The 17,333-nt window shown below is 38.6% G+C and overlaps 1 protein-coding gene across 3 annotated transcripts in view; it reads left to right on the top strand.

Annotated features, from left to right (window-relative positions):
• Positions 1-201: 201 nt before the first annotated feature.
• CA13 (carbonic anhydrase 13) overlaps positions 202-17,333 on the top strand; it is a 32,033-nt gene continuing 14,901 nt past the window's right edge. For 2 of the 3 annotated variants that reach the window (XM_007180136.2, XM_007180137.2), the window contains exons 1-3: positions 202-372; positions 4,753-4,950; positions 12,561-12,679. In XM_007180136.2, the coding sequence (XP_007180198.1) occupies positions 336-372; positions 4,753-4,950; positions 12,561-12,679 (354 nt within the window). In that variant the 5' untranslated portion in view covers positions 202-335. The remainder of the gene's footprint in view (positions 373-4,752; positions 4,951-12,560; positions 12,680-17,333) is intronic. The other variant, XM_057532467.1, reaches the window with a different exon arrangement.

The following is a 17,333-nucleotide window of genomic DNA, read 5'->3' as shown; positions in this document are numbered from 1 at the left end:
CTCCCTCTCCATCTCCCCGCCTACCTATCAAGCACTATCTCTTTCCCGAGCTCAAACAGTGAGAGGACTCGCACCGCAGGACTCAGCCCGGCTCCGAGCGCCCCCACCCCCAGCCCCTTCGCCCTCCCTCGCGGGCGCCTTCCCTGCCCGCCACTGCCCCCTGGCGGACGAGGCCGAGAGCGCCCTGGCCCCGGGGTTCAAGGGCTCTCCGGGTCCCCCGCGGCCCCCGCCCTAAGCTGGGCCCCAGCCTTCCCCACGCAAGCTCGCTCGCCCGGCCCGCTCCCTCCTGCTCGCTGCCCCGCCACTTCTTCTTCTGCCTGCCACCCCGAGGGACCATGGCGAGGTTCAGCTGGGGATATGGCGAGCACAATGGTGAGCGCCTTCCGCGAATGGGAGGCGTGAGGGAGGGGGCTCTGCGCCGAGGGGGACCGCCCGGTTCCCGGAGTTCGCCGACCGCACTCTGCCAATCCACACTTGGCGAGAAACTTTTCGGTTTGTCTTTCGAATGAGCAGCGCTCCCCGGAGCCAAACGCAGGAAGCGGAGGGAAGGCTTAGTCCTGCGTGGACAGGGAAAGTGTCTCGGAGGCTGTTGATAGTGGGGGTGAGTTGGCGTGCGTTAGCCCTGTCACGATACCCCAGACCCCGAAATCTTCAGATATGTCCCCTCGCTTTCATTTGAAAAGCCGAAAACTTTCTCTAGTAGTAACTATTTATCAATCAAAGGCACCGAGTTTAGAAATCTGAGGACATACTTCAATGAATTGAGGACAAATTTGCTTTCAGTCTTCTAAGCTCATTATCTCTACGGGGAAACAAATCATGGAAAATATTTGAAAAGATACTTAAGAAATTTTAATGACTTGAATTTCAACATTGAAGATTTACGTTGCCTTCTTGTCAACCAATGTACCGCAACTTTCTTAATAGCTGTTAACTATAAAATATTCCCACAGCAACTTGCAGTTGGTTGACTGGTACTGCTGGTTTTAACAAGATTTTAGGTTCTTTCTTAGAAATGAAGTTATATTTTAAGCTACGTCTGCATGCTTTCTCCTTCTCCTTCTACACATCCTTTCAGAGACTGAGGAATTAGCAAAGGATCATTGACATTGTAACACGTTGGTAAAAATGTGTTTATTGATACAACTAACAGTAATAATAAGCTGTATACTTTTCTTCTTGTATATCCTAAATTATCAAAAGTAAACCATTTTTCTTGTCTTTGTATTAAACTGAACTGATTATTTTCAAATAACCATTATTTGAAATGTTTGCAAAGTGACACCACGAAAGCCTTACAGTGAATCACTGTCAAAATTAGGTCTGAGAATAATGATAGTAATAATAATAATACTTTCTTGGATTAACATGCATATTATTCAGCAGTACTGTATAGTTAATTTTATACAAAGCTTACTTTCACAAAGAAACAAAAGTTTCATTTCTAATTGTAGCCTTTTTGAGGCTATGACTAACTTGCCAGTTAAAAAATGGCAGCAAGTGAAAGTTAGAGTTTGAATAATAAAAGGTATAATTTAGGTGGATTTCTCTTTGAGACTACAATTATAATCTTACATTTTGCTAATTTTCAATTTATGTTTGGGGAAAAAACCTACAAAACAAATTTCTTTTAATTTCCCTCTCTGCTGGAATTATTTCTGTTATTGTTATTTAATAGTCACTGGGTGTTAACAGTGCCCTCACTATGATTAGGAAGGAGAAGCGTATTTTCAATCAATGAGTATTGATTACTCTTTAATATGTTAGAAAATGTTGTCTCCAATGAAGTGCATCTGAAATTTTAAAAATCCATCTTAGAAATATGTGAGGGAGATTAAGAGGTACAAACTTCCAGTTACAAAATAAATGAATCATGAGGATGAAATGTACAGTGTGGGGAATAAAGTTATGTAAACTTTTTACCTAAAGTAAAAAGTTATGTAATATCTTTGTATGGTGACAGATGGTAAGTAGACTTATCATGATGATCATTTTGAAGTGTATAAAAATATTGAATCACTGTGTTGTGCACTAGGTACTAACGTAGGTAAATTATGCTTCAAAAACAAACAAACAAACCTAGAGAAGAAGAGATCAGGTTTATGATTACCAGAGTGGGATCACTCTGGGTGGGAAGGGGGGATTGGATGAAAGTGGTCCAAAGGTACACACTTCCAGTTATAAAATAAATAAGTACTAGTGATTTAATGCACAACATGCTACATATAATAAACACGGCTGTATGTTATATATAAAAGTTGTCAAGAGAGTAAATCCTAAGAGTTCTCATCACAAGGAAAAAATATTTTTTCTATTTCTTTAATTTTGTATTTATATGAGATGATTGATGTTCACTAAACTTATTGTGGTAATCATATCATGGGGTGTGTAAGTCACATCATTATGCTGTACACCTTAAACTTACATAGTGCTGTATGCCAATTATATCTCAATAAAATTGGAGAAAACCGAAGAAAAAAATGAAAATTTGAAAACGTAAAAAAAAAAAAAAAAAAAAAATTCATCTTAGAAAAGCCATAACAAGGAGTGATTTTTTATTTCGACTAACAATTGTAGGACCATTCCCTGCTTTTAGATTCAATAGCTTTCTGAGGACCACACCTTTAAGTAAATCAACCTTGGCAAAATCCTATTGGAAATGTGTTGTATCCTGACTGGGCAAGTTTTGTTGCTCGTTTTCAGTTTAGACTGGCAAGAGCAGTGAATGAGCAGATAAAAGGAAACTTTAGCTGGGAACAGTAGCAATGATAAAATGGAACATCAAGAAGTGAGGCATTGGAAGTGGTTACCACCTTCACAAACAGCTTACAACTTCTTCCACAAACCTTTGACAGTTTTATTAGTTTAGTTCAGGAAATGTGACAATCACTGAAAACTACCTATCTCTATGGATATTCAGAAAGTTCCTGAATCAATGGAAGAACTTCTGTATATCTCTATAACTATGTTTAAATGGGTTTAACGTTGCACGTAAAAGGCAAGGGAAATAAACCTACCGTCATGGTTAATAGATAATATTGACTAACGCAAAGTGCTATTATTTTTATCTTATTTTGGCTTGCCTCTGCTTTTAAAAATAGTTCTGGTTATAAAGGACTGGAAATAGGAGCATAAAGGAATTAAGAGGAGAAAGATGCTCTTTCCTGATTGGAAAAAAGTTAATATATTATGACGTATGTGTTGCATACTTGAAATCCGATCTCATTAGGTTAACTTATACTTGTGGGCAGTGAAATAGAACATTTTTTTCACATGAAAAAAGGACGAGATTGTATACAAAAAGAGTGTTAGAAAGATAAAAGAAAGTACTTAGTAAATAAGGAAATGCAATGCCTTTTCTCTAATACGATGTAACGAAGGACTTTTGATGTTCAAGTTGCTTTCAAGTCCAAAGTGTATGATTCATAAGAGCAATTTCTAAGTTATGTGTGTGGTTATGTATTCATGCTATGACTTTTTTATACCTGAAGCATATGTAAAGGAAAGAATTTATGCTTTCTCTTTTGAAAAGAAGAGTAATAACGAGCGTTAGATTTAGTGATTGAAGCTGTTGATAATTGTGATATATTTGCATTTCTTGAAATTTCATTCTAAATCTTATCTTTAAAACATATTTGTTGTTGTTAGTAACAAATGCTTAATTCATTGTCATGCTGTGTCATTTTAGTTAGTACTTGACTTTTAGAGAAATCAAGTTAGTTGGTTAGTGGAGTAGGGAAAAGCTTAGTCAGCAGCCAGGCTCTACAGACCTGGTGGAGGTGGTGTAAATTGCAGGCAGAGTAGAGGAGGAAATAAGAACCTCTAACCTGTAAACTCTGTAGACTGGCTTGGAGCTTACTTGAAGCTGCAACCTTGCTGTTGATTTTGAGAGGCAGAACTTGAATGAGTCTCCCAGAGAAATGAGAGTAGACAAGGGAATTGTCAGTTTATCGCTTCACCTCAGTTTATCAAACATGTGTTTGATTCCGGAACTTAATGCGATTTTGACTTTGTGAATGAGGACCGGGATGACAATTGTACCTTGTATTGGAATTCAAATGTAATATTGGCAAAACAACCCTGGAAGGACCTTCCGAAATATAGAAAGACAGGAATAAATTGTTGCCTGACTCTGCTGCAGAAAACCAACAATATTACATTTCCTGACATGGTGCAGTCATTTTATATGTGAAAATTTTATGTATTTCCTTAGTTTGCCTGTTGCACATTCACAGGAAATTGAGCTGAGGACTGGGTGACATGTGAAGATACAGTGAGTGATAGAAGTAGGGAGAGCATTTTAAAGAACTACACCCTTTTTCGCTACACAGCTTTCTCAGCTCTGTTAGTTCTTTAAGCCCATAAACCTGACCTGTGGAGCTATCACAGCTCATTCTTGGAGCTGAGACTGAATCTCATTGTTTTCAATGATGAATTATACTGTTGTTTTTAGTTCAGTAGAAGGCATTTGTGAAGTACTTTATAAAACTTGCATGCTCTTTTGTCTACAAGGGTGAGTTTAATTCTGAAGATGAATTAAGGCAAACCAGGAAGTTTCCATACCTATAATAAAAGCAGCTGGTCTTGTAAAACAAAACAAAACAATTAGATGTTAAAGTGCTGAGGGTAAAGATCGTATTTTATTAATCTTTGTATTTTCTTCAATGTCAAGTACAGTGCATTGCGCTCAACAAGTATTTGTTGAATGAAATAACTTATTCAGTCCTTTTCTTTTGATCCTATATGTTAAAGGTCCTAGTCATTGGAATGAATTTTTCCCTATTGCTGATGGAGATCAACAATCTCCAATTGAGATTAAAACCAAAGAAGTGAAATATGATTCTTCCCTACGACCTCTTAGTATCAAGTATGACACAAGCTCAGCTAAAATCATCAGTAATAGTGGCCATTCCTTCAATGTTGACTTTGATGACACAGAGGACAAATCAGGTTGGCTTTTCTTTTTTTTTCTCGGTTGGGGTGAGGAGCTTGGTTGATTGGATGGCACATTCTTATCTTTCATATTTGAACTACCTATGCACTGTGTGTTCCTTATTAGTACTTTGCTAGAACTTGTAATAAAAGTTTTGTTTGATTAGTTCATGGAATAATGTCTTTCACACAGTGAATAAATAATAGACCAACCAAAAAAAAAAAAACTAGTTTACTTGTTAATTTAAAAACTGAATGAAGTAGAAAAGAACATTTCCTTTTAAAATGAACATTTAATCCTTATTCAAGTATACCTCCTGCCCAAAGAATAGATCATATCAAGTTTAAAAGTAAGATTAAAGAGAAGATCAGAGAGAATCATATTTTGGAACACTTTTTAAGGCTTCAGACAAATTATTTTTATTTTAAGTCTAATATTAGGATAATGCTGTATTTACTCTATTAATGAAAAGTAAATTTAAAAAATCCTTAATTGGAAGAAAGTCTTCACTTATTCATTAAGTTCAGATTTAGTTTAGTAATAATATCTTGTGTTTATGTAGTGCTATATTGTTAGCAAAAATTATAAGCCCATTATATTTCTTCCTCATATTTGTTAAATTCATAAAAGTGATTCGCTTTCATCAGAGCAATTTTAAAAATGCATAAGGAAAGATTAACACATGATACTTTTCAACTTTTGGGTGGGTGGAGAAGTAACCTCACTTTTTACATATATTAAATTGTCTTTCCTTCAGTCCCTCAGTTTTATGAATCTGTATTAATAGATATGGTTGATGTGATGGGTACATTATAAAAGTAGTCCGAGGTTTCTAAGTACAAAGTTTATACCACCCATAATGGTAGTTTGATACTGTTTATGATGTCTCAAACAAAAAACTGAGGCTATCCATTCCTACTTTTAGAATAAGAAATGATTAGATTGTACTTCATCTAAAACTTTCTCATAAAAAACCTTACTTTAATTTGCTCAGTGATGATCCTGGTCTTCTCTCTCTCCCTCTCTCTCTCTTTCCCTCTCTCTTCCTCTCATTTTCCCTCTACTTTGGGTTAATCAGTGGAATTAGTTTGTCTGTGTTTCCAGATTTGACGCTGCGTCTGTGATGGGTAGTGTGTGCCCTCTCCCATAAGCAAAGGTCTCATTTCTATCTAGATCACAATGAAATTACCAGAGTTAATTGAAAATATCCATAAAGTACTTAGTATTCCTCTGAGACAGAAGCTACATAAATATAGGTCATGATTCTCGTTCTTTTGTCTCAAGATAAATGAAGAGAATGTTTCACGGTGATTTGGGGGATTAAATTAATTAAAACCTAGAAACTGCTATGGCTAAAATAAATTGTTGCTGGTTTTCCTTTTTCTTTGGTACAAACTATAAAAAACACAAAGATACTTCTGTAACAAGCCATTTTAACTTGAGTAAAACATTCTCCATTTTATAAAGAAGCCATTCTTACCAAGGTTAACTCTCAATCCCACCAGTCAGGAGACCACAGGCGTGAAACTTTCCTCATGGTCCTGGCCGGGCTTCTTTGGCTGGGCAGCTGCACAACCAGTGGTTAACCTGTGGGGAGCCACTCTTCAGAATTTTAATAGTCCTTTAAAAAGTGACAGGTAGATGTGAAATTCACACAAGAAGAAATTCATTAGAGACAACTCCTATTGGCAGTAGCAGACAAGAGTGTTCTCCCCCTAGCTCTTGGTTTTTCGGAACCCAGACAAGGTCCCACCTCTCTGGGAATCACACCTGACTGGCCCCATCACCCCTCCTGTGGCATCCCAGGCCTGTCCTCTTACAGAACTTCCCACACTGCATTGTGACTGCCAGTTGGTTCTTTCCACTCAGCTAAAGGCTCCCTGTGAGCAACAGCTGTGTCTTACTCCTTTACCTAGCATGGTGCCTGGCACACAGAGGGTACTCAATAAATGTATGTTTCAGTTAAAAGCATTTTATTGGTATGATGTTTCTTGGAGGATATGGAAAACACCATGGTATGGCATTAGGGTACAGAATGCATTAGTATATGTAGGTGAAGTCCCGATAAAATTACAAACCACCAGAAATCAATTAATGTTTACCATTTGACACCTAAATAGTTTAAACATTGCTGGATTATTCATTGTTTGAACATTTAAATTTTAAAGGCTGTGGTACTAATTTTTAAGTTTTAATAAATGAAATAGTTCCTGGCATATAGTAAATACTCAATAACTACTAATAACTAATAATAAAAATAATAATAAATAATAATGGTCTGTGTCCTTTCTGTGGATAAGATATGTTGTGCTGAAATTTTAAAAAGATGTCAAAAGGAAAGAAGTTTCTTTCTTGCTAAGAAAGGCCTACTAGGAATGCTAGTAACTTGATGGATTCAGTGACTGTTCTTTAATTTTCATCTCTAAAAATTGTCAATTTCTTAGTTATAATCCTGTTATCTAGTTCTAGGTAACTGCCTGAAGTTAACCAAATGTACAAGATCTTAAATTATATATTAAAAAAGAAAAAAACCAGAAAAAGATGGGGGGGTAAGCATACCTTAGTTCTGTGATCCACCCCCCCCCGCCCCCGCACCAAGCCAAGATATACAGGAAACTAAATTGGTAATCTGACAATGATGTATTACAAAACTTGATTATAATTATGTTTCCTTCTGTAAGTTTCTTGAGGATAGGGATGGACTTGCTCATTGTGTACTTAACATTGAACACAGTTGCTGGCCCATTATAAGCTCTTAAGAATTGTTGAATGAATGAGTGATCAGAGAGTAACTTGATGTGCACATGCTCAGAGCAAAGGAAGCCAGAAGCCAGACTAATGAAGACTGTCCTGGCTCTGAGAAGAATTCAAGCCCCAGTAGCTAAGACCATTCCTATCTTCGTTCTCTCTTTCTCTCTCTCTCTCACTATAATCCTGGCAGATTTGTGCTCTTTGTTTCTTCTTTTCCTAGATTCCAAGCAAAACATAGATGTGATGTTCATTTAGTTTTACTTCAGAGAACTGTTTACCATACAGTGATCAGTCCCTGACTTTTATTAGATTCACAGGTCCTAAGACTATGCTCTTTAGGGATGCCCAGGTCACTTCAGTAGCATCCTTACAAACTGAAGTTTGTGGGGGAGTGTTTCTACAGGTGAGGTCTCTTTCTTACTTTATGTTAGTAACATTTAATTGATCCGGGCACTGTCCTAGGCACTGGGTATACAAGAGAATGAGATCAATCCTGCCTTAAAGGAGTTTGTATCCTAGTGAGATAGACAGTAAATGTGTGAACAGCCAAGTGTTTTGCTTTTTAAATGAATTTTTTTCTGATTTTGTTTTGCCAGCCTTGCTTATCATTTTAGGCAACTGACTACAGTGTAGTTTCAGAAAGTGAGTAGAGTAAGCAAATTACTAACAATTAAAAAAAAAGTTAAGTGTAATGCATATGTTCCTAGTTGGTCTTTGCAGCATATAGCATATAGCAAATGACAGAAATCCTTTTACTAAGTTATTAAAATTTTCTCAGACTTTAAAATTAACTCTGGGGCTTCCCTGGTGGTGCAGTGGTTGAGAATCTGCCTGCCAATGCAGGGGACACGGGTTCAAGCCCTGGTCTGGGAAGATCCCACATGCCGCGGAGCAACTGGGCCCGTGAGCCACAGCTACTGAGCCTGAGCGTCTGGAGCCTGTGCTCCGCAACAAGAGAGGCTGCGATAGTGAGAGGCCCGTGCACCGTGATGAAGAGTGGCCCCCATGACCTTTTTTTTTTTCCTTAGATTCCATATATATGTGTTAGCATACTGTATTTGTTTTTCTCTTTCTGACTTACTTCACTCTGTATGACAGACTCTAACTCCATCCACCTCATTACAAATACCTCCATTTCATTTCTTTTTATTGCTGAGTAATATGGCAAGATGGGAATAAAGACACAGACCTACTAAAGAATGGACTTGAGGATATGGGGAGGGGGAGGGGTGAGATGTGACAGGATGAGAGAGTGTCATGGACATATATACACTACCAAATGTAAAATAGATAGCTAGTGGGAAGCAGCCGCATAGCACAGGGAGATCAGCATGGTGCTTTGTGACCGCCTGGGGGGGTGGGATGGGGAGGGTGGGAGGGAGGGAGATGCGAGAGGGAGGAGATATGGGAACGTGTGTATATCTGTAGCAGATTCACTTTGTTATAAAGCAGAAACTAACACACCATTGTGAAGCAATTATACTTCAATAAAGATGTTTTTTAAAAACAAAAAAAAAGAGTGGCCCCCACTTGCCGCAACTAGAGAAAGCCCTCGCACAGAAACGAAGACCCAACACAACCAAAAATAAATGAATAAATAAGCCTACACCTTTAAGGAAAAAAAAACCCAATACCAAGGGCATTTGTTTAAAAAAAAAAAAAAATTAACTCTGGTTTCTTGATCTCTGTAGACCTCTTATATGAGAGTTTTATTTGGAATAGACTTTTTAAAAAATCTTAATGGAGGGATATATGAAGTATTATATATATATATATATATATATATATATATGCTAAGTGTGATTTTGGAGAAATAATTACTAGTTTTCAAACATAAGATGGAAACAATATATATTTATTCATCTAGGTTGGAAGGTAAGATGAATAATTTGACTCTTGAAAACACTAAATCATCCTCATTAAAAAATAATTTTTGTCACCATTAGTCATTTTATGTCATAGTTTAGCTGTTTAGTTGTTTTATTATAGACCATCTCAACGCTGGTGATTAACCTTGGTATTGTGACTCATTTTTTCCCACTCTGTGTTCCTTTGGTAGAGCACTGCTCCAAGAGAATGGTCTTCATGATTAGACATTTGCTCATCATAGTCCCAGGGTGGATATTTTAGTTAAAACACTCAAAGTCCAGATATGTAAAGAGTAAGGCAATCTCTGTTGCTTAACTAAGCAGAGCCGTGCTAATCTGGCTTTAAACCCTGGATTCAGAGGAGGTTTTCCAGAGATCAACCAGTACTCTTGGATGTTTCCCTAATAATGTGTGTGTTTTTTGGTATCACTTTCTTTCTCCTGAGCCAGCTTGTTTGCATCTTCTCCCAAAGTCAATTCCACATCTATCACTCAAGCTCCCTAATCTGCTTTTTATCTGTGAAGGAATGACTTCATGGTTCAGCTCAGGTCTTATTATACAATAGCAAGGGAAAAAGAGACAATAGAGCTGTTGATTTCTTTTTGTTTGGAATGCCACTGCATCCATGCTATATGGAGTCAGGGAAATGTGCCTTTTAAATTAATTTATCTGTGAATCATCTTTGAAACTGTTTGTTTAAATACAAATCAAATATTTTATTCATTCCTTCATCAAATATTTATTGTGCATCTCCTCTGTGATGGTTACTGTGCTAGGTGATGGGATGGGTGCAACAGAGACCCGAGCAGACGGTCTCTGCCCTCGTGAACATTGTTCCGTGGGAGAAGAAACAGTACAATTATCTGTTCGTGACAGAGTAACAGAAGAGCGAGCCCTAGAGTCTGGTGTAAGTGATTCTCCCTTCTCTTTTATTTTTCAGAGGGCTCTGAACATAGCTATCTTTATTTATTGTAAAGAAATCTGGATGCAGATGAGTCTAAAGGAAGCCCCAACCATTCAACCTTACAAAAGATTTTATTACATACGCTCCCATTTTTTTTTTTTTTTCCTTAGGCAGTTTCGGGAATTGTAGAAGTTAAAGAACATCCAGTCCGATCTCCTAATTAAACAGAGACAAACAATCACAAATATAGACAAGAAAGCTGAAGCCCATAGAGGCTTAAATGAGTTTTGAAAAGTGGCATAGTTTAGTAGCCAAGCTGGGACTATTCCCACGTCTGCTGATTCCAACTACTATACCAACTCTTAATTACTGATGTTCAACTTCAGCCGAGTCAAACCAAGTAAGGGAGAAATGAGTTCAGTTGTACTGGTCAATACAGATGGCAGTCTGGATCATTCTTTCTCCTACAGTATAGCTCAAAGAGGAGTGTGCCTTAGACAGATGTATTATCTTGTCCTTTTTTTTGTTGTTGTTTGTAGAAAACTGCATGCGATACCTCTTAACATCTTTTGCTTCTTATATAAGGTGGATCATTCTTGACAAATTTTGAGATTTTATATATATATATATATATATATATATATATATCTTCTGAAGAGGAGGGTAATTTAAATCAAACTATTGTTTAAGGCTGCACCATACCAATCCAACACTTAATCCTGTTGGAATGTCAATGAGAGATTAGCAGTGCTTTTGATGTAATCAGCATGCGATGCTTCCATATCTTCACATATCCTTTAAAACATGCTCAATAAAGATTAATTGGGAGGAGACGGTTTATGACTATGTTTTCTACTAAAAAGCTTTTCTGTATACTTAAGATATGATTCTATTGCCACGATTTTAGAGATCATATGTGTTGAGGCAAAGTACTAAAATATACTCTGCCAAAGTGACAAAGATATGACGGATTATTTTAAAAGAGTTAATTTTGTCCTGTATTTCATGTTTCCCCAAGAACATAGAATTCAAGTATAAAAGACATGCTTACTTTGCCAGTTTTTGTAGTAATCATAACAGCAATAAAATAGTAATAATAGCTAACGTGTCCAGCATGCTGACTTTCTGCCAGGCAGTGATAAGTGCTTTTTTTTTTTTAATAATGAGAGCCTCTGGGGACTACAGTTTTGTCTTTTTATTTTTATTTATTTGTTTATTTATTTGTTTATTTATTTATTATTTATAGCTGTGTTGGGTCTTCGTTTCTGTGCGAGCGCTTTCTCTAGTTGCGGCAAGTGGGGGCCGCTCTTCATCGCGGCGCGCGGGCCTCTCACTATCGCGGCGCGCGGGCCTCTCACTATCGTGGCCTCTCTTGTTGCGGAGCACAGGCTCCAGCCGCGCGGGCTCAGTAGTTGTGGCTCACGGGCTTAGTTGCTCCGCGGCATATGGGATCTTCCCAGACCAGGGCTCGAACCCATGTTCCCTGCATTGGCAGGCAGACTCCCAACCACTGCGCCACCAGGGAAGCCCATGATAAGTGCTTTGTGTTCAATTTTTCTTCTGTTTTCACAACAGCATCAGGAGGAGGTAACGTTACTCTCTGGAGGTTATAGACAGGAGAGCTGAGGTTTCAAAGTTAAAGGATTTGTGCAAGATGACACAGTTAGTAAATAGAGCGTTCAGCGTTCTCCTAACGCTGAAGCCTATTCTCTGACCGTATTGCTAGGCTGCTCTACCATATTCAAGATGGAGCTCTTAGCACATCACATTTTTATTTAGAGAGGCTGACATCCTCCATTAAACAGAACAATTCTTTACCTCTACAAACTCCCAGTTTCTGCTACTTTTAACCAGTGTGTCTGTTTTAATTTCCAAGATATTCCATAAAAATCGTTGTTGTGGACTCTTTAACCTTTTAAAATGTTTGTTTTTTACTCCTCATATATTTAAAAGTTGTATTCCTGTCAGCCATCTGAATGACATTTATAAAAAATTCCTTGGAGGACATGGAGATGTTGAGTGATCCAGGGAGATGCTGTGGGTTGTGACAGGATGTGTAAATTTTTTTTTTCTTGCTGACAATTTAAAATGTATTGATGTTTAGTTCTGCGTGGGGGTCCTCTCACCGGAAGCTACAGGTTACGACAGTTTCACCTTCACTGGGGGTCCACCGATGATCATGGCTCTGAACACGTGGTGGACGGCGTGAGATATGCCGCAGAGGTGAGCCATCAGACTTGTATTCATCATTCAGAGTTTTTCTATGTGACGGGATTTTGGGGACACAGAAGACAACTCTCTTTATGCCAGATTAGGTATCTCAGTGGCTGAAATTGCTTTATTCTTTCAGCATGAGAGTTTATCAACATGAGAGCCACACGTTTGGCCCTTCTGAGTCTTAGAGATTAGGGTTTTTGTGCCCATTTTAGAAATGAATAAACTGGAGACTTAGAGAGACTAAGTAACTTATCCAGCTAGGAAGCAGTTGAGATGGCTTGAAACCCATGTCTGTCTGATACCAATTATAAACTCTGATGTATTTCCTGAAAAGCCAGTGAGAAGGGAGAGAAAGAAACATTTGGTTTAGGCCCAACTGTGTACACATTTGGTCCAGACACAAATATATACTAAGATCATGTAAAGTCCATATGATATAGTTAATAGTAAGTGGCCAAGTTCCTCTTAGGGAAAAAAAAGTAAAGTCACAAACTCTCCTAAACTCTACATTACCTCTACAACCCCAGGTATTAAAATGGAGTCTGTAATTATTCAGGTCGTTGGTAAAGCAGAATAGGATGAAGTGTTCATTGACTTGTTTTTTTCCATTGGGGAGTTAACTTCTTTTCCTTATAATCATATTCATTAATAATATTCTACTTTTTCTAATCCTCTGGTTAAAGGACAAAGCATAATATACTTCAAGTTTTAATACAGTTAAATATTGCTAACACCCAGCTTTACCATGAGAGGAAAGTGAATTATTGTATGACTCAACCAAAGCTACTTATGTGAAAATATATAATGTGGCTTGTGAGTCGTCTAGGCAAGACAGAGCAAATGTTACCAGGCAAGTACAGTTTTTCTTCATGTTTCTTGTGATTACAGAGCTGTGGAGTTGAGACACTCTTTTATAGTCCTGCTGCTCAGAGAGATTCAGCAAACAGACTTCTTTCCAGTTTTATTTTTCTGTTGACTTATACATCTGCTCTCTGAGACTATCAACCAAAACGTCCTTTTTGCCTACTAAAACACTTTTGCTTGAGGCCGAGTGCTTAGGGTATGGGACCTGCTCTGTCCTTGGGGTGGAGGAATAAAATCTACATCCAAAGTGGACAAAAGATGCCAAGAATTTACAAAGCAGGACTCCTGAACCTGTACAGTGTCTCAGTTTATATCACCTACTGAATAGTTTTCATGTTTGCTTTCTAAAGTTTTGTGTTCTAAATTTGACATGTTTTAAATTTCAAAAGTTTTGTGCAGATTAAGAACTGGCTTTGGATCACTGAACTGTAATTTTCCAAAGCCACTTAGGAAAATTGGTCACATTGCTTTATGTTTACACCTTCTAACTTCATAAACTTGAAAGTATACTCTCAGAGAGGTTGACTCTGTTGGCAAGTGGTTTCCTGGAAAGGGCCCTCATATCCTGAAATTAGTCAGAGGTGCAGAGTCCTTACTTGCAGAGCAAGGCCCATCTTTGTAGGTTTTCCTTCCTGAAGAAGATGAAGTGTTGACTGGAATTTCACACTGTTCTTTAATGTATGTTTAAGGCTATTTATTTCATTTGTTCATGCATGTATGCATTCATTCATTCTTTTAAGAATTCATTGAGATCCTAGCATGTCCCCATCTTGGCCCAACTTACTCGTGCTCATCCTGAAGGGAGTGCTGGGAAGGAGGAGGGATGGGTCAGGAAACACTTCCTCATGGAAAAGGCTTTACCCAAACCTGAAGGAGGAGCAGGAGTGAGCCAGGCAAAGGGGAGAGCACCTGCATAGAATCATGTGTGAGGACTGGGGGTGGGGAAGAGTATAACATATTATCACATATTTGAAGAACAGAATGGCCAGTGTGATTAGATCATGAAGTAAAAAGGGGAGAGTTGTCAGGGGTAAAGTTGGGAGGCTAGAGGCATGTGATCTTACTAAGGTAAGTCACGTTAAGTATTGCAAACTTTATTCTAAGTGCAACAAGAAGCCACTGATTGGCTTTGAATCAGGAAGTGATCATACACGTGTTTTAAAAATATCATTCAAGCTATAGTTTGAGAATAGATTGGATTGAAGCAGGAGTGGATAAAGGGAACCAGTCAGGAGGCTTTCGGGAATGTTCCAGGTAATAGGACATAGTGCAGCTGGAGGGCTGGCTAGCTGGAAGTGCCGCTTCAGTGGGCTTTGGTGATTACTTGGGGTTGAGGGTGAGGGAGGGAAGGAGTCAGTGTTTCTGGCTTGAGATAGGAATGTAACTGGAAGAAGAGGAAGTCTGGGTCAGACCTCAGGGTTGGTGGGTGTTCGAGGTCGACAATAAACAAATAAATAAATTGGACGTGGTAAGTTCTTTGATAGGAACAATACCATATGATCTGGTAGAGTGACTGGGTGCTTAAGAAAGGCCTCTTTGAGATGATCAGTGAATTGAGACTGAATGACCAGAAGAAGCCACTCTGAGGAAACCTAGGGAGATCTTTCTGGTAAGTGGGAACAGCAGGTACAGGTGCTCTCAGGCAGAAATGAGGTTGGCATGTTCTAGAAGAGAAAGACATTGGCTTCTAGGATTGGAATTAATGAGAGAGGAGAAATTATTAGCCATGTTCCAGAGAGGCCTGCAGAGGCCATACCACGTTGGGCTTTGGGGGGCTTGGTGAGCAGTTTGGAGTTTATCTTCATGTAGCAGGACAAAGACAATGGAGGGTTTTGAGCAGGGCTGTGGCATGTTCTGCTTTATATTTTATAAAATATAACTAGCTGCTCCGTGGCTAAGAGTTTGGGCAAACATTGAAGAAGCAGGGAGACAAACTAGAAGGCTATGAACGTGTTCACATGAGCGATGATGGTGATTTGTACTGTGGGGTGGTGGAGATGAAGAGAGCTAGATGAATCCATATGTTTGGGGGGTAAAATCCATGGGACTTGCCAAGGAGAAGGATGTCAAGATTGAAGGAAGGAAAAAGAGGAATCTAGAAACACTCTTAAGATTTTGGCTTGAGCAACCATGAGAATGGTTGTGCCATTTGCTGAGATGGGAAAGTCCAGGGAGGAGCAGGCTGCAGACAGTAATGAACTGTCTGTTTGGACATGTTAAGTTGGAGAGACAACTATAGATATTCTAGTCTCGTGTTCAAGTAGGCTACTGGATACAAACCTGGAGTTTAAAGAAGAGGTCAGGGTGGGAGATGAAGGTATTTGGGAGTCATTTGCATTTGGTTTCAGGTTCAAAAGGATCCCTTTGTGCTTGGCTATCGAAGTGATTCCTAGGGGTTGTTTAGTTTTTCCAGCTACCTTTGTACCTAACTTCAGGACTACCATCAAGTTGTGTCCTCTTAAAAAATAAAAATGTGAAGAAAAAAATGAAAGGAAAAAAAACATTCAAAGCTGTAACCTTTAAAAATTTAATTTGGAGCCTAATCTAATGATTTGTGACATTACAGAGATTAAAGTAATCTAAATCATGAAAGACTTTATCCCAAGAGTCACCTATCTACAAAAAGTAGGCTAATAGTTCACTGCATATTTGGAACTTTATCTGATTACAATTTATGCCAAATACATAATGAGCATATTAAATGTGTAGTTGATAGTAAAATTACGATTTAAACATTAATGAGCACATTTTATGTAGCAATAGTATGCAATTTAAAAATACTAAAGTTGAGGGCTTCCCTGGTGGCACAGTGGTTGAGAATCTGCCTGCCAATGCAGGGGACACGGGTTCGAGCCCTGGTCTGGGAAGATCCCACATGCCGCGGAGCAACTAGACCCGTGAGCCACAACTACTGAGCCTGCGCGACTGGAGCCTGTGCTCCGCAACAAGAGAGGCCGCGATAGTGAGAGGCCCGTGCACCGCAATGAAGAGTGGCCCCCACTTGCCACAACTAGAGAAAGCCCTTGCGCAGAAATAAAGACCCAACACAGCCAAAAATAAATAAATAAATAAATAAATAAATAAATAAATAAATAAATAAATAAATAAAAAATGCTAAAGTTGAATAATACTATTATTTAGAAATTGCTGGGCTTCCCTGGTGGCGCAGTGGTTGAGAGTCTGCCTGCCAATGCAGGGGACACGGGTTCGAGCCCTGGTCTGGGAAGATCCCACGTGCCGCGGAGCGGCTAGGCCCATGAGCCACAATTACTGAGCCTGCGCGTCTGGAGCCTGTGCTCCGCAGCAGGAGAGGCCGCGATGGTGAGAGGCCCGTGCACCGCGATGAGGAGTGGCCCCCACTTGCCACAACTAGAGAAAGCCCTCACACAGAAACGAAGACCCAACACAGCCATAAATAATAACTAAATAAAAAAAAAAAAAAAAAAAAGAAATTGCTTTCCAATAGGGAAGAATCTTATTTCCATTTTTGCAGTGGCTACTATAACTTCTTGTCATTCAGTTCAAATCACTGTGGCTGTCACTGTTAGGAAATGTGAGTTTGTTGTTTGTTTGAGTTTTAGTTCAAATACAAATGCTAATAAAGTTGATATCAGTTGCTCTGAAGATACTGCTGCCAGTTAAGCAAAGTGTGTGGCAGAGAGAAGGACTTGTTTAAAAAAACAAAACATTTTTCTTGCTTTAGTCTCCTATAATATTTCAAACAATTGTTGTTCTTAACCAGTGGAAGGATATACAGATAGATTTATGTCTCTTTAGTTACACATTCATTTTCTAA

Source organism: Balaenoptera acutorostrata, chromosome 17, assembly GCF_949987535.1.
Source record: "Balaenoptera acutorostrata chromosome 17, mBalAcu1.1, whole genome shotgun sequence".
Taxonomy (NCBI): Eukaryota; Metazoa; Chordata; class Mammalia; order Artiodactyla; family Balaenopteridae; genus Balaenoptera; species Balaenoptera acutorostrata.
This window is presented reverse-complemented; position numbering and strand designations above follow the sequence as displayed.